This window comes from Chiloscyllium plagiosum, chromosome 37 (genome assembly GCF_004010195.1).
Source record: "Chiloscyllium plagiosum isolate BGI_BamShark_2017 chromosome 37, ASM401019v2, whole genome shotgun sequence".
Lineage (NCBI taxonomy): Eukaryota > Metazoa > Chordata > Chondrichthyes > Orectolobiformes > Hemiscylliidae > Chiloscyllium > Chiloscyllium plagiosum.
Genome location: NC_057746.1, coordinates 18862116 through 18880364, shown reverse-complemented (window position 1 = coordinate 18880364; position 18249 = coordinate 18862116). Strand labels below are relative to the sequence as shown.

The window sequence follows — 18249 nt, the reverse complement described above, 5'->3', positions numbered from 1 at the left end:
CGAGACATCCATAGCATGAGCTTTATGGCAGTTTTGACATTGATATCACGTTGTTATGAGTGTCACACTGGGTATAATCTCTGAATCTGCAGTGCACGTCAACTCAATTTCAGAAAGACTCCACTTGCTGACTCACTCACCATCAGCTCTTCCTGAGCGCAACCAGTTGAGGTGTTACTGATTAAAATGACCAATTTCACACTGACCATGGGCCTAGTTCACTACTGACCTCGATAGTCCTATCCATATGATCAAGTAACAGTTTGGACACCGACAACAACTGACAAACACAAAGTTAGAGATTCCCTTACTCTGGATATCCGGATATTTCATCATGAGAAGGAGTCCCCAGCACACGGTGGTGGAAGTGGTTTCTGTGCCGGCACCAAACAGGTCCATGATTATCATCAATGTGTTCCTTTTCTGAATTTCCTCATCTTGGCCTCTTGATTCCTTCAAGACAAAATAGAATAAAGGTACCACGTTCTTGGGGGAAATATTTGAGTGTGTATATTGCTGGACGGGTCTGTGTCATTGGGGGCAGTGGCTGTCTTGCTCAGAGTCAGGATTTCATGACTTCAGGCCACACTTCACAAATCTGAGTGCACAACCTCAGCTGAAATTTCAGCTCAGTTCTGAGAGGGTGCTGCACTATCAGAGGCGCTGCCTTTCACATGAACTATTTAACTGATGCTCAAATGCAGATAGATGTGTAATATCATGTTATTAATTTAACAAGGACAGAGAAGCTCTTCACTGGTGTCTTAGCCAATGTTTACACTTCTACCAAAAGCGTTGATCTGGTCATTATCACTGTTATTAATGTGGGGCCTTGCTGCACACAAATTCATTAACTCATTCCCCTGCGTTACAACAAATGTCACATTTTAAAAATCAATCCTTCTCTGTAGAATGCTTTGGGACATCTTAATGACAGGAAGGGTAACACATTGATGAGCAAGACTTTGGTCACAGGCTATATTAATTACATCAATGAATTGTTCATTACTATTTTTGAACATTTAATGGAAGTCAGTAATATATTCAGCTGTGAACAGGGAAGTAACAAACCTCAGGAAGTTAAAGGCAGACTGGTAAATGGGTCGAAAAATTTTGTGCTGGAAAAGCACAGCTGGTCAGGCAGCTGAAGAGCTTATGCTCGAAACGTTGACTCTCCTGCTCCTCAGATGCCGCCTGACTGGCGGTGCTTTTCCAGCACCACACTTTTCGACTCTGATCTCCAGCATCTGCAGTCCTCACCTTCTCCCAAAATAGCAAAATGGATAGACGAAGCTGACCAGAAAGAATGATGAAGTGATACACTTTTCTCTGAAGAATGAGGGAAAGACGATATGGAGTCAACCATTTGATTTGAAAGTCACTGCAGAAGGAGACAGAGCAGATGGGAACCAACACTGACCACAGACACCGAGTGGTTTTCCGTCAGGAGCTATTCCATTGCAGTCAGGAGCTAACTTGGGAAGCCTCGGGCCTATGGCCCATTTCAGCCCAGGGTGGGAATGATGAACCTGCCAGCCAATCAAAGTGGTGGGCACTGCCAGTGTTACACACAGGCCTTCACCATAGATAGTCACTGGATCCCCACAGACAGACAGTGGTCTAAGACCATAAGACATAGGAACGGAAATTAGGCCATTCATCCCATCAATTCTGCACCACTATTCAATCATGGTTGATAAATTTCTCAACCCCATTCTCCTGCTTTCTCCCCATAACCTTTGCTCCCTTGATACTCAAGAACCTCTCTATCTTAGTCTTAATTATGCTCAATGACCTGGCCTCCACAGCCTTCTGTGGCAATGATAGATTCACCACTCTCTGGCTGAAGAAGTTTCTCCTTATCTCTGTTTTAAAAGGTCTTCCCTTTACTTGAAGGCTTTGCCTTCAGGTCCTAGTCTCTCCCACCAATGGAAACATCTTCCCAATATCCACTTTGTCCAGTCCATTCAGTATTCTGTATGGTTCAGTTAGATGTTCCAACCTCATCCTTCTAAACCCCATCAAATATAGACCCAAAGTCCTCAAACATTCCCCATATGTTAAGCTTTTCATTCCTGGGACCATTCTCGTGAACCTCCTCTGAACACACTCCAGGGCCAGGACATCCTTCCTGAGATATGGGGCCCAAAACTGTGCACAATATTCCAAATGTGGTCTGACCAGAGCCTTATAGAGCCTCAGAATTATATCTCTGCTTTTATATTCAAGTCCTCTCAAAATAATTAGCCTTCCTAACTAATGACTCAAGAGGCAGGTTTACCTTGAGAGAATCCTGGATGAGATCTCCTAAGTCTCTTTGCACTTCAGAGTTCTGAATTTCCTCCCCATTTAGAAAATAGTCCATGCCTCTATTCTTCTGACCAAAGTGCATGACCTCACACTTTCTCACGTTGTACTCTATCTGCCACTTCTTTGCCCACTCTCCTAACCTGTCTGAATCCTTCTGCCATCTCGCCAACTCCTCAATGCTACCTGTCCCTCTACCTATCTTTGTATCATCTACAACGTTAGCCAGAATGCCCTCAGTTCCTTCATCTAGATCGTTAATGTATAAAGTGAAAGGTTGTGCTCCCAACACTGAGCATTGCGGAACACCACATGTCACCAGCTTCCATCCTGAGAAGGACACTTTTATCCCCACTCTCTGCTTTCTGTCAGACGGCCAAGCTTCTATCCATGCTAGCACTTTGCCTCTGATACCATGGGCCCTTATCCTACTCAGTAGCCTCCGGTAAAGCACCTTGTCAAAGGCCTTTTTGAAGTCCAGGTAGATAACATCGATTGGTTCTCCTTGGTCTAACCTGCTTGTTACTTCCTCAAAGAATTTGAACAGATCTGTCAGGCATGATCTCCCCTTGATGAAACCATGCTGATTTTGCCCTATTTTACCATACACTTCCAAGTATTCAGAAATCTCATCCTTCACAGTGGATTCCAGGATCTTTCACATGACCGAGGTTAGGCTAATCGGTCTGTAATTTCTGTTTTTTGCCTTACTCTCTTTTAAAACAGGGATGTCACATTAATGATTTTCCAGTCTTCTGGAACCTTCCCTGATTCTAGCAACTCCTGACAGATCACCACTCACACCACCCTCCACTATCTCCTCAGCTATCTCCCTTAGGACTCTGGGATGTAGTCCATCTGGTCCAGGTGATTCCTCCATCTTCAGGCCATTCAGTTTTTCTAGCACCTTCTCCTTGATGATAGCCACCATACTCAGCTTTGCCCCCTCACTCTCTTGAATATTTGGGTTATTAATTATGTCTTGCTCCATTAAGACAGGCATGAAGGAATTATTCAGTTCCTCAGCCATTTCCTTAACTCTCCAGCTTCATTTTTCAGCGACCCAATGGCCACTTTTGCCTCTCTTTTGCCCTTGATATATCTAAAGAAGCTCTTACAGATCTTCCTTTATCTTACTGGCTGGCTTACCCTCATATTTAATCTCCTCCCTCCTTATTTATTTTTTTTGTTGCTCAATGTTAGTCTTTGTAGGCTTCCTCTGGTTTCCCTCTGTCCTTCACCACATTATATTCTTTCCCTTTTGCTTTAATGTATGCCTGACTTTCCTAGTCAGCCTTGGTTGCTTCATCGTCCCCGTACCACGCTTCTTTTCCCTCGGGATGAATCTCTGCTGTGTATCCTTAATTACTCCCAGAAACTCCTGCTTTTGCTGTTCCACTGTCTTTCCTGCTCGGCTCCTCTCCCAGTCAATTCTACCCAGCTCCTCCCTCAGGCCTTTGTAGTTGCCTTTATTCAGCTGTAATACCGTTATCTCTGAGTCTATGTTCTCCTTCTCAAATTGCAGAGTAAATTCAATCATATTATCAACATTGCCTCCTAAGGGTTCCTTCACCATAAGCTCCCTTACCAGTCAGTCTCACTGCACTACACTAAATCCAATATTGCCTGTTCCCTAGAGGGCTCCATTACAAGCTGCTCCAAAAAGTCATCTTGTAAACATTCCACAAATTCCTTTTCTTGTGATCCACTACCAACCTGATTTTCCCAGTCCACCTGCATATTGAAATTCTCCATGATCCCTGTAACTTTGCCTTTCCTGCCCATCTCCTGGTGTATCTTGCGCCCCAACTCCTGACTACTGTTTGGAGACCTGTACATAACTCCAACTGTGGTTTTCTTTAAACATTTGCAGTTCCTCAATTCTACCCACACAGATTCTACACCATCTGACCCTACTTCATTTCTCACTATTGATTTAATTTCATTTCTTACTCATAAGGTAACCCCACCCCCTCTGCCCACCTGCCTGTCTTTTCAACAGGATTTAAATCCTTGAATATTCAGCTCCCAATCCTGATGCCCTTGCAGCCACATCTCTGTGATGCCCGCCACGTCATTCCTGCCAATTTTGATCTGTGCCACGAGGCCATTTACCTTATTCCTTATCCTGCGTACATTCAGATATAACACCTTCAGTTCTGTGTTAACCGTCCCCCTATTCAATGGTCAATTGTTTGTCCAGCATGCTTGAGGTCAATTGCCAACCCTTTCCATACACTCTATCCGACTTGTGTCTGTGCTGGAGATTTTAATAACCTTTCCTGAGTTCTGCACTCTGATCTCCTCCTTTGATTTCCCCCCCATAACAGAACCCCGGTGTAGTGGCAATGTCACTGGCCTGGTCATTCAGCTAACCCCGGTCCAATGTTCTGTAGACTGGGTTCAAATCCCACCCGTGGCTGATGGTAAAGTTTAAATTCAATAAAATCTGGAATAAAGAGCTGGTCTTGTTGTAAAAACCCATTTGGTTTCGATGTGGAAGGGAAAACCTGGCATCCTTACCTAGTCCAGCCTGCATGTGATGGCAGAGCCACTGGAAGGTGGTTGACTCTGAACTGCCCTCTGGACAATTTGGGAGGGGCAATAAAGAGGTGACATGGTAGCACAGTGGTTAGCACCATTGCAACACTGTAAACTTTTGCGATAAATTCTGTGTCTTACAATCGTGTACTCCACAACCACCTGATGAAGGACCAGCGCTCTGAAAGCTAGTGCTTCCAAGTAAACCTATTGGACTATAACCTGGTGTTGGGTGGTTTTTAACTTGATATAATAACAGATGTTTCACACAGAATCTTCCTCCATCAAAACCCACAAAGTCCTGGCATGGAGTCTGAAATCTGGGGAGATTCCCCTTACTGCTGAAAAGGTGTGTCACTGTACCTGCTGATGCCTCAGAATTAAGGCCTCGTTTAGGGTCTGAATGCTGTTCTCACTCAAGGTTTCTTCAGCCGCTTTGAAGAAACTGTCGAAGATTTCCATCATCTTATCTCGATTTTCAATCATCTTCCTGCGAGCCGGAATCAGAAATCCCAGAGATGGGTAAGAATTGTACAGCTGGATTGGAACAAGAACATAACCAATAAGTTCAGGCCTTGAGTTGATAAGTGACTATTCGTCTGTAGTCTATGCGTTGGCCAAGTAACTTACGGTGACATAAAACAAAGAGCTGCTAGAAATCGGAAACAAAAGCAGGAATTGCTGGAGAAACTCAGTGCGTCTGGCTGCATCTGTGGGAAGAAAGCAGAGTTAACATTGTGAGTCCGGTGACTCTTCACTAGAACTGAAACTGACAGTGACTCTACATGGGAGACAGCAGACTGACCAGCCCCTCCCTCACTCTGTGTAATTCCTTTTCATTTGGGATGCTCTTAGATTTTAGCAATAATCTACAACGAATGATCCGATAAGGCCCAATTTAAGCAAATATCAAACATCAGAAGGGTTGAAAGTGGGAATCAAACCCATGACATTGCCATCTGAACTCTTGGTATCAAGCGTTCGGAGTCTTCATACATTTTTCTCAGCTTCGCTTTTGACATCTTCCAAAGGCCTGTTCTGCTATCGAAGTCTTCCCTTTTTATGTTGTTGTGTCCCCAGCACCCTGTTCTCGCACCAGATCCTGTCTCTGGAGGCGTTATCCCTCACTGCCACCATGTATTTTAAACCAGCATCGTGACCTGTACTTTGAGATACCCGTCAGAAGTACTTTTGGCTGCGAGAGGCCTGTATATAACACAATCCCTGAGGCTGCCCCCGACTTATTCTTTCCGTATGGCTTAGAGTAGTGAACTCGGCCCGGGCAATCACAAAGGCCAACCTCCCATCTATCGGATCCATCTGCCAGGCCCGCTGTCAAGGAAAGGCCGCCGGCATTCTCAAAGGTCCATCCCACCCTGGCAATGCTTTTCTACAACATCTACCATCGGGGAGAAGGTACAGAGGCCTGAACACACCCACCAGCCGGTTTTGCAACAGTTTCTACCCTCCTGTTGTTTGAATACTGAATGGACTCACTAACTCTGAGCATTCCCCTGTACCTGTGTTTTTGTTTTGCCACTGTTTACCTATTATTTACTTATCTATGCTACTTAACTCTGTGATCTGCCTGTACTGCTCACAAGATTAAGCTTTTTACTGTGCCTCGGTACACATGACAATAAATTCAATTCAATGGACTGTAATAATCCATTATGTACATCTGTACATAGGGTCTCAAATACAGCTAGTGTGGTGTCTAAGACCTCTCTATTCACATAGTCATTCTAGACTGGTGTCTTCTCTCTCATTGATGTCAGAGTCAAGTAATCGGTTACATGATCATGATTTACATAAATCTTATTTTTCCAGCTTTTCCACGTGAATTTACTCCATAATAGGGCTCCTCACATGTTAATATAAATTACTGAAACGTTAAAAACACTCTGAACATATAGTATGTCTGGTTTATCTATTCATGTGGGTGTTCCTGGCTGGCGCAGCATTTATTGCCCGTCCTTAGTTGCCCCTTGACAAGGTGGGGTGAGCAGCCATCTTGAACCACTGCAGTCCTTGTACTGTAGGTAGACCCACAATGCCCTTAAGAAGGGAACTCCAGGATTTTGACCCAGTGACAGTGAAGGAACGGGGATATATTTCCAAATCAGCATGGTGAGTGGCTTGAAGGGGAACTTTAAGGTGATGGTGTTCCCATGTATCTGCTGCCCTTGTCCTTCTAGATGGATTGGGTCATGGGTTTGGAAGGTGTTGTCTGAAGCTCTTTGGTGAATTTCTGCAGTGCATCTTGTAGATGGTGCACATTGCTGCTATTAAGTGTCAATGGTGGAGGGAGTGGAGTTTTGTGGATGTGGTGCGAGTCAAGTGGGTTGCTTTGTCCTGGACGGTGTCGAGCTTCTTAATTGTTGTTGGAGCTGCCCCCATCCAGGCAAGTGGGGACTATTCCACCAACCTCCTGACTTGTGATCAATGGTCACTCCGAGGATGTTGTTTATGAAGAATTCAGAGATGGTAACACCATTGAAAGTCAATGGGTGGTGGTTAGACTGTCTCTCATTGGAAATGGCCATTGCTTGGCACTTGTGTGATAAGGGAATCGTTACGCATGCCAAATTGCAAGTGATTTAAATAATCGTCCCAAATACAGTAATGCAGAAAGATAATTACTTGTATTGAAGCTGTTCCAGTCAATGTTGTCATCTCATTGTTCATGTTTATGAGGGAGTTAAATATTTTGTTGTCATAATCAAAGCGATCTCCAAATAGAATGGAACAGATAATATTGCTCACGGCCGAATTCAAAATCCGTGCTGTTTCAAAAGGCTGACCTGTGAACAAACATAGTATTTCAGAGAAAAACTGAAGCTGGAAATACCACAAACACTTCCAGTATTGTTGTCTTTTAAAAAGCTCAAGTTAGATAAGATGCAGTTTGCTGATACAAGATTCTATCTGTGATGGAATCCCTCACGACATATTGTACACACTTTGTGCTGGGAGCCAGCATTTTATGTGAATCCAGGGTCAGGATTAGGATGATTTCAAAGTGACAAGTTGTGCGCGTGTGTGTGTGTTTTGTGAGACTGTGTGGGTCTGTCTGTGTGTATGTGTGTTTGTGTCTGTGTGTGTGTCTGTCTGTCTGTGTGTGTGCATTTTGTGAGACTGCGTGTCCGTGTGTGTTTGTCTCTGTGTCTCTGTGTGTCTGTGTGTGTTTTGTGAGACTGTGTGTGTGTCTGTGTGTATGTGTGTTTGTGTGTGTGTGTGTGTGTGTGTGTGTGTGTTCAGAGTGCCTACAGTTTCCTGGGAATGCAGATACATGACACAGGCTCTGTGTAAGTGAAAGCGAGGACTGCAGATGCTGGAGATCAGAGTCTAGACTAGAGTGGTGCTGGAGCATCCGAATGCTGCCTGACCTGCTGTGCTTTTCCAGCACCACTCTAATCTAAACTCTGTATAGCTGACTCAGTGAGCAGTCAAAAACGATTGGCTGGTGCTGTGCAGTGAAAACTCCCAAGGAAGTTCTCAGCATTTGTAGCCAACCAAATGTTGGAGAGAGGACCCAAAAGAGGTCCTGGTGAATGGAGAAAGTGGCAAGGTCCCTGACTCTATTCTGGGGCATCAGTAGCCGTGTGCCACTCATACAGTTGAGAATGGCTGAGAGTGGACGGAGAAAAGTTCCCAAGCAGGATACAACGGTGCAAGCTCAGAGCACGGGACAGAGGTCAGGGACAGCTTTAGCTCAGGGAGGCTCGCAATTGGTGAACAGTGAGTGAGTCAGCACTGGAGAGCAGTTTTGGAGGTCAGGGGATTGTAGATGCAGAAAACGTATACAATTGACCAGAACAGGAGCAGTCATGGAGGTAATCCATGATGGAGTGACTCGAAAGAGGGAGAATCAAGACCAGATCAGCAAAGTGAAGATTAAGATGCCTAACGTGATTAGTTATCAATAATAGCTCAGGACAGTTGCTGAGAAATCTATGGGATCTGTTTTTGGGAGGGAGGGAGCAAGAGGGAACAGAAGATTGATGCAAAGGAGTTGGCGTCAGTTGTGGAGATACCTAAGTGTTAAACCAGATTTAAGTTCTCTAACATCTCCTGGGCATCAGTCCAAAAGTCTCTGACTCACGTTCAGAATTAGAGACCTTCCCTGAGGCCCCTGGGTATTGTATTGTTCTATAATTGAATTAAGCAGAACTGTTTAGGATCTTAAAGAGGACATTCGTATCTTCCTCAGTCTCCTGACAGTCTTTAGGCAGGTTTGGGAAGGTACAGCAAGAAAACTCATGGGATTGGGGAGAGGAACCCTCAATGAGTCTTAGCAAAAACAACACTTGGCCGAGTTCTGGTAACATCAGCCTAACATCGATCTGACAAGTATAAATTGGAGCTGTTTGCCATCATTTAATAAACGACGTCTTATCTAAGACATGAGTCTCTTCTCAATGGACAGTAAGTAATTTCCTTCTAGCTCACGAGACCATACAAGCCCTTTAGATCCCAACCTAAAAGGAAGAAGGTGATTGGAAATCTACCTGTTGTCTATTTCGCCAAGTGACCTGACTGAAAATCCATCAAATGGATCACTGGGGAAGTGGGACAATTGCTCACTGAAAGTTTAAACTTCCTCAGGTATCAGGAGTCGGCAGGGCCTGAAATGAACGTTCATTCCACACCGATTCTCCGACTATGTGGAGACCAGAGGAGTTAGCCCACAGTGAGTTTTCATCAGGATAGGAACCTGTGTGGGGGCGGCACGGTGATTCAGTGGTTAGCACTGCTGCCTCACAGCACCAGGGTCCCAGGTTCAATTCCAGCCTTGGACGACTATGTGGAGTTTGCACATTCGCCCCGGGTCTGCAAGGGTTTCCTCCGGTTGCTCCGGTTTCCTCCCACAGGACGTGTAGGTCAGGTGAATTTGCCGTGCTAAATTGCCCATGGTGCTAGGTGCATTAGTCAGACGGAAATGGGTCTGGGTGGGTTACTCTTCAGAGGGTCGGTGTGGACAAGTTGGGCTGAAGGGCCTGTTTCCACACTGTAGGGGATCTAATCTAATCTAAATTGTGATCTTGGAGCAGACACTGGTTTCAGACAATACCCATTCTTTGTTTGAATGATTCCAATTGGGAATTGAGAAGTGAAGTAGGAATCGAGCTGAGAGACAGAACGGTCCGGTGAGCTGATTCTATTTGTCATACAGCAGGCGATAATCCCGAAAATCTTACCCTGATGGAATTTAATGGGATTGAAGGAGGTCACTTCTCCCACTGCACCTATTCCGACACTCCGAAAGAACTATTCACATCACTCATTGTTCTGATCTGTTTCCACTTGAGAGTCAGCTTCTCTATTTTCAACAGAATATTCAACGTCTTTAACATTCACTTTTCCGTCAAGTTCATAAATTGACACTCTTCTCACCAACTCATGAGTCATGTTATATTCCCAGTTCATTTTGCAGAAGAGATTTTGGCCAGGAATTTAATGACCTCGACTCGTTCCCACCTTTAGATTAGATTACTTACAGTGTGAAAACGGGCCCTTTGGCCCAACAAGTCCACACCGACCCACCGAAGCGCAACCCACCCATTCTCCTACATTTCACCCATTCATCTAACGCTACGGGCATTTTAGCATGGTCAATTCACCACCTACTTTGTTCAGCAAAGCAGACGACAGATGTTTCTAATCCCACCTTACTGAAAGGGTCCAAACTGGTCTTTGGCTTTGTGAATGCAAATCATTGTGCAGGGACTACTTACTCTTGGTGTGATGAAATTGATGATTCGGTTCAGAACTGCAAAAACATCTGTGGAATTAAAGTCTGTCAAAGGCCAGTGTCTCTGGTGAGCCGCTAACATTTGACTGCCCCAATAGTATTAATGCAACTGAAGGAATCTCACTTTTACTCAAGTGAAAATCTTTTCTGCAGGTGCCAATTTCAAGGGAACCATGAATCCCAGCATGTCATGACCCACCAAGCACTCACCCTTGTGACTCTCAAACACATTGACAAGAAAGCTGGCCTCTTCACTGATCCTGTCTTCAATGGATTTCTTGCCCATGCCAAAGCCTCGGAGAGCTGAGATCACAAACTTTCGGTTCTCCCGCCACAACTTCCCATCACTGAGCACAACACCTGAAAGTGACACGCGAAAAGCTGATCAAATATTGTACACGGGTTCTGCTGTGAGTGCTAGGAGAAAGTGAGGACTGCAGATGTGAGAGAATCAGAGGGGTGACCTTACAGAGGTTTGTAAAATCATGAGGGTCATGGATAGGATGAATCACCAAGGTCTTTTTCCCAGGGTAGGCAGTCTAAAACCGGAAGGTTTAAGGTGAGAGGGGAAAGATTTAAAAGGGACCTGAGGATCAACTTGTTCAAGCAGAGGGTGGTGCGTGTATGGAGTGAGCTGCCAGAGGTAGTGGTGGAGGTTGGTACAATTACAGCATTTAAAAGGCATCTGGATGGGTACATGAATAGGAAGGGTTTAGATGGATATGGGCCAAGTGCTGGCAAATGACTTATGCCCGAAACACCGACTCTTCTGCTCCTCAAATGCTGCCTGACCTGCTGTGGTTTTCCAGTGCCACACTTTTAGACTCTGCTGATCTCTAAGAAACGTTCCTTTCCTGAGGATTAGAACATCTTACAACCAAGAGTGCTCTTTTGAGCTGCCCAGTTGGGAATTGACCTCAAGTCTCTGGAGCATTAGTGTGGGGGTCCAGGATTTACAAGTACAGGAATGTTGCCACTATGTTCCCAAGCTCTGAAGGTTATAAAAATCACAACAGGAAAATGCTGAGCAACCAATCCAGTATTACTCAGTGTTAACACTAAAATTGCCTCCTCAATCAACACAGTCCTCCCCATTTCCAAGTTAATTATGCTCTCCAATTTTATTTTCATGTGTTAAGGAAAGCTCACTAGTTAGTATGGAAAAGCACATGATTCATCTTCAGTCTGAAGTCAATGTCCCCAGACAGATGGATGAGAGGACATTGACCTCTCTAATTGTTTTCCAGAGATAATAGTCACAGGTTTGACCATTACCTTTGTAGCAGATTGGCTTAACAGATGGCACAAATATTTAATATCTGCATTGTTTAAACCTCTTTCTCAAGAGCAGTAGAGAGGAGAGTTGAGGGAATGGGTGGATTATCTATTTCAACCTTTGCAACTGAAACTAATGTGTACAATTATTGAGAGGCAAGACCAATGAGGAGATCAATAACGTAACTGCATAATAGAGTCATCAAGATATACAGCATGGAAAGAGACCCTTCTGTCTAATTTGCCCATGCTGGCAAGATATCCTAACTTAATCTGCCAGCACTTGGCCCATATCCCTCAAAACCCTTCCTATTTATGTCTCCTTCCAGATGACTTTTAAATGCTGTAATTGTACCAGCCTCCACCACTTCCTCTGGCAGCTCATTCTATGCACACACCACCCTCTGTGTGAAAAGATTGACCCTCAGGTCCCTTTTAAATCTTTCCCGTCTCACCGTTAACCTATGCCGTGTGATTTCCGACTCCCTTCAAGGAAAAGACCTTGAATGTTCACCCAATCCATGTCCCTCATGATTTTATAAACCTCCATAAGGTCATTCCTCAGCCTCAGATGCTCCAGGGAAAACAGCTCCAGCCTATTTCTGAAGAGGAATTGAACAAGCACTTGAAGAGAGAAAGAATTTTCAGGGCTACAGTGAAAGGGCATGGGGAATGGGACTGACTAATTCATTGGCCAATGTTGACCTAACTCTGAATTATTGATGATGAGAAACTTGGGGAATAACAAATCGAGAGAGTATATACCAAAACTCGGTTCTGAAGTATTTTTTCCCATTTTTATTTTTTTTCTTTATTCATTCACAAGATGATGGCATCACTGGCCAGGCCAGTGTTTATTACCCATCCCTAATTGCCCAGAGGGTAGTTAAGAGTCAACCACATTGCTGTGGGTCTGGAGTCACATGTACGCCAGACCAGGTAAGTAGGTAAGATTCCTTTGCTAAAGGACATTAGTGAACCAGATGGGTTTTTCCAACAATCGACAATCTATCCCTGTGATGCATCAAGTTGAGAGAAATGAGGAGGAGACCGAAGAAAACGACGAAGTGTCAACTTACCAGTTCGGAATGAAAAATCGTCAAATATGGGGATGGGTGGCCTCCCACTGAATTGATCAGCGTGATTCACAAGAGCGTCTTTCACTGCGTCATAACCAGTCAACACCACTGCCTTCAGCGGCCCAAGCTCCACTGAAAATACATTTCCATATTTCTCTGCGAGCTAAAAAAAGAGAGAATAGTTTCATTAAGATTTCGTTCCTGGTCAGCTGTAAGAGGGAGAAAACAGATGAGAGAAAAATGAACAATTCCTTCAGCATTAAATCCGAGCTCCCCAATCCGGTCCAGGGTCACGTCTGTTCTGTTGTCGATTCCAGCAAAGCGACCCACAATTTGCATTCCATCTGCTTGACCCCCTGAAAACCACAAATCCATTCCATTTTCCACTACAATCCATGTAAACGGATTGAAATTAGTCTTTTTTTAAAAAAATGCTTGATCAGTAAACAAGCGAATTTGACAATTTGTCTGGGATCCCTCGCCGATAGCAAATGTGAGCAGAGTTTATGAAAATCAAACACTCGCAACGTTGTGAAATAATTATAAGTGGCTTCGAGGAGGAGATGTGAGCAGATTGAGTGAACAGCAAGTTTTTAAAAACATACGTTATCCCCACGCTCAGTGGGACTAACCTACAGAAGCTGTTACTCTTTGGATGTTTCTGTTAAGAAACCCTTTTCCATGCTTGATGCATTTTGCTTTATCTCTTCAGAGCATGACCTTGGGAGCTCAGCCGACTGGAACCATTTGAGAACTTGTGTTCCATTCTTCCCTGGAATGTGGATGTCCATGGCGAGACCAGCTCTTCGCTGCTCATCCTCACTGACCTTGAGGAGGGGAGCTGCCTTCTTGAGCCATTGCAGTTTTCACAGTGCAATGAGACCAGTAACGCTATTAGAATGGGAAGTCAAGTCAATGGGTTCTTAGTTCATAGAGCATAGAACAGTACAGCACAGTACAGGCCTTTGGGCCTACAACGTTGTGCTGATGTTTTTATCCTACTCTAAGATCAAACTAACCTACATACCCTTCATTTTACTATCATCCATGTGCCTATCCAAGAGTCGCTTAAATGGCCCTATTGTCTCTGACTCAACCCCCACTGCTGGCAGTGCATTCCATGCACCACTCTCTGAGTAAAGAACCTGCCTCTGACATCTGCCCTGAACCTTTCTCCAATCACCTCAAAATTATGCCCCCTCATGATAGACATTTCTCCCCTGGGAAAAAGTCTCTGGCTATCCACTCTATCTATGCCTCTCAAAACCTATATAACTCTGTCAAGTCACGTCTCATCCTTCTTCACTCCAATAAGAAAAGCCCTAGCTCCCTCAGCCTTTCTTCATAAGACATGTCCTGCAGTCCAGGCAGCATCCTGGTAAATCTCCTCTGCACCCTCTCTAAAGCTTCCACATCCTTCCTATAATGAGGTGACCAGAACTGAACACAATATTCCAAGTGTGGTCTAACCAGGGCTCTATAGAGCTGCAGTGTAACCTCGCAACTGTTAAACTCAATCCCCTTGCAAATGAAAGCCAACGCACTTCTTAACAGCCCTTTCAACTTGGGTGGCAACTTTGAGGGATCTATGGATGTGGCTCCCAAGATTCCTCTGTTCCTCCACATTGCCAAGAATCCTGCCTTTAACCCTATAATCTGCATTCAAATTCTATCTTTTAAAGTGAATCACATCACACTTTTCCAGGTTGAACTTGACCTGGCTCTGTATCCTGACAATGTCCTGTTGTAACCTACAGAAGTTTTAGGATTTTGAACTTGCAACAGTGAAAGAAGAGTGATATAGTTCCAGGGAAATGGGAAACCTCATGACGGGGATGTGGCTTTGTACATGCTCCCCTTACCTTTCCAGGTCAGAGATTTGGAAGGTCTTGTTGAAGAAGCCTTGGCGAGTTGCTGAAGTACACCTCGAGAAAGGTACCAATGCTGCTGCATTAGTGCTAAGCAGAGCAAGTGTTGAAGGTGGTGAATGGTTTGCAAGGCCAAGCTGCTTTATCCTGGATGCAGTTGAGACTCCTGAGTGGTGTTGGAGCTATATTCATCCAAGCAAGTGGGAAGTATTCCATCATACTCTGGCTTTGTGCCTCATAGTCGCTGGGCAGGCTTTGGGGGAGTCAGGAGGTAAGTTACCCCTTGCAGAATTCCTAACATCTAACCTGTTCTTGTAGCCACAGTCATTCTGTACATGTGACAAATTGCTGCCATTAAGTCATATTGAAACAAATCCTTTGGCACATTGCATCCAAATTTGTCTCTGATTGTTTCAGTGGGAGAAATATTGATGCTTGGAAGTTGAACCCAAAACGTTCTCATTGCCCTGTTATGGGAAGGATATCAGTAAACTGGACAGGGTTCAGAAAAGATTTACCAGTGTGTTGCCAGGAATGGAGGGTTTGGTTGTGACTTTTTTCACGAGCGAGTAGAAGGTTGAGGGGTGACCTCATGGAGATTTATAAAATTATGGTCAGCATAGATAAGGTGAATGTCATTTATATAAGTGATTTAGATGAGAATATAGCAGGCATGGTTAGTGGGCGGCACGGTGGCACAGTGGTTAGCACTGCTGCCTCACAGCGCCAGAGACCCGGGTTCAATTCCCGCCTCAGGCGACTGACTGTGTGGAGTTTGCACGTTCTCCCCGTGTCTGCGTGGGTTTCCTCCGGGTGCTCCGGTTTCCTCCCACAGTCCAAAGATGTGCAGGTCAGGTGAATTGGCCATGCTAGATTGCCCGTAGTGTTAGGCAAGGGGTACATGTAGGGGTATGGGTGGGTTGCGCTTCGGCGGGTCGGTGTGGACTTGTTAGGCCGAAGAGCCTGTTTCCACACTGTAAGTAATCTAAGTAATCTAAATTTGTGGACGATATGAATGTTGGTGGTACAGCAGACAGTGGAGAAGGATATCTAAGATTACAAAGGGATCTGGACCAATTGGGTCACTAGCTGAGGAGTGGCAGGTGGAGTTTAATTTGGATAAATACGAGGTTTTATAATTTGGTAAAACAAACAAAGACAAGATTTATGCAATGAAAAGTAGGGCCTTGGGTAATGTTGGAGAACAGAGAGACCTAGGGATTCAGGACATAATTCTTTGAAGTTTACATCACATATGAGATAGGGTGGTTAAGAAGGTGTTTAGCCCGCTTGCCTTCACTGCTTTGACGTTGAGTATACGAGTTAGGACATCATGCTAAGGTTACACAGGACTTTGGTGAGGCCTCTTCTGGAGTACTGTGCCCAGTCTGGTCTCCCTGTTACAGGAAGGATATTATTAAGCTGGAGAATGTTCAGAGGAGATTCATTGGGATGTTGCTGGAAATGGAGAGATTGCGTTATAAGGAGAGGCTGGACATTCTGGGACCTTTTTCACTGGAGCATAGAAGGTTGAGGGGTGAACTTATAGAAGTTTGTAAAATAAAAGAGAGGGATAGATAAGGTGAATGGCAGGTCGCCTTAAAACTAGGGGACAGTTTTAAGGCGAGAGTGGAGCATAGAAGGTTGAGGGGTGAACTTATAGAAGTTTGTAAAATAAAGAGAGGGATAGATAACGTGAATGGCAGGTCGCCTTAAAACTAGGGGACAGTTTTAAGGCGAGAGGACAAAGATTTTAAAAAGATCTGAGGGGCAATTTTTTTACAGAGAGTGATTTGTGTGTGGAATGAGCTTTCAGACAACGTGGTTGGTGCAGATATCATTACAAAGTTTAAACAACATTTGAAAAGTATGTGAATAAGAAAGGAGGGATATGGGCCGGGAGCAGGTAGGTGGGACTAGTTTAGTTTGGGATTATGGTTAGCATGGCCTGATTGGGCCGAAACTCTGTGACTCGATGACAAAAACCTACATAACCTTCTCCAATCCTCCTCCATTCCCTCCTTGTCTTTCCCTGGTATCCACAAATATTTGATATCCAGTCATGATTTTAGATTCAGTTACCCCACATTACCATGAGATCATATTCACTCACACACATACAGACACTCTCTCACAGACACCCATAACGTCCCCCCAATACCCACACACCCACACACCCACGTACACATATAAGTTTGTCGGGTGAATCTGTATTTGCAGAATTACATTTTACTTTACTCAAAAACTGCATGAATCCATGTAAGATTCTGTAAACCTGTTTTTTAGATTAGAATCAGCCCGACCATTGTGGCACAGACAGTCTCACGGAAGGAAGCTCACACCTTTCATACATGATCTGGGCTAACGTGACACCAATTGTTAAGGTTCACTTGAGAGTGTAACTTTTAAAAATGTTTTGCAATTTACATATGAAAGAACTGAAACCAACATGGTAATTCTAACAGATGAGAGACTGAACAAACTATCCAGGTCTTTTTCAATATAAAATTTCAGTGACATCACACTGTATACCTTTGCTATAAATTCTGTGTGTCTTACAATCTTATACTCCACAACCACCTGATGAAGGAGCAGTGCTCCGAAAGCTAGTGCTTCCAAATAAACTTGTTGGACTATAACCTGGTGTTGTGTGATTTTTAACTTTGTCCACCCCAGTCCAACACCGGCGTCTCCAAATTAAAAATAGTCAACTAAATCAAATAGTTACTTTTCCTCTTAGGCTGCATGATTCGTTGTGAGGTGATAAAACTCTGCAATTTATTTTTTCTTTTTAATCAAAGTGTGAGCAAAGTTCAGCGATCGTAGGCCCAGGGCTAACAGATTCCTCGGTCAGGGATTACGGATCTGCTTCGGTCTGTGTCTCTCTCGGTCTCTGTGAGCTTCACCGCCCCATCCCTCAGACAGTCCCCCAGTGAAGGATTCTCACTTACCCCCATGAGAGACCAGTCCAGCTTCTTGAGGTCCAGTTGGTGCAGGTTTCCGATCAGAGGAAGCGGAGTCGGTCCAGGAGGGAAATTCCTGGGAACTCTCCGCCGGATTACAGACACGACCAGGAAGAGAAAGAGGGCCAGCAGCGATAGGGCCGTGGTGTAGTCTGTGGGGAAGAGCTTGAGGAGAGCCATTGTGCTCAAGTGCCCACACACTAAGTGGAGCCACTGGTGTCCTGATGTTATAATGTGGGCCGTCCGTCACTCCAACCCTCCACTTAATAGTTCCCAAAGAACCGCCTCATTTTGCTTCATCGCCTGTGTCTCTTTAACCCCTACCTTGCTGTATGCTGGGCTATTAAATTAAACAGGTCAATGTACATTCCCGGAGCTTCAGTTTGAAGTATAGGACAGCTTCTGATAAAGGGCACAGAAAATGGTGGTGCCCTCACCTGGAGTCCCTGGGGGGAGTGATG

At 44.5% G+C, this 18249-nt stretch overlaps 1 protein-coding gene across 1 annotated transcript in view; it reads right to left on the bottom strand.

Annotated features, from left to right (window-relative positions):
• The window catches only part of LOC122541252 (cytochrome P450 2K6-like), a 30826-nt gene extending 12787 nt beyond the window's left edge, over nucleotides 1-18039 (bottom strand). Inside the window, exons 1-6 of the mRNA XM_043677870.1 lie at nucleotides 17777-18039; nucleotides 12958-13120; nucleotides 10814-10963; nucleotides 7492-7652; nucleotides 5212-5385; nucleotides 230-453 (exon numbers count right to left, since the gene is read on the bottom strand). Of these exons, the coding sequence (XP_043533805.1) occupies nucleotides 230-453; nucleotides 5212-5385; nucleotides 7492-7652; nucleotides 10814-10963; nucleotides 12958-13120; nucleotides 17777-17968 (1064 nt within the window). The 5' untranslated portion in view covers nucleotides 17969-18039. The remainder of the gene's footprint in view (nucleotides 1-229; nucleotides 454-5211; nucleotides 5386-7491; nucleotides 7653-10813; nucleotides 10964-12957; nucleotides 13121-17776) is intronic.
• Nucleotides 18040-18249: the final 210 nt, after the last annotated feature.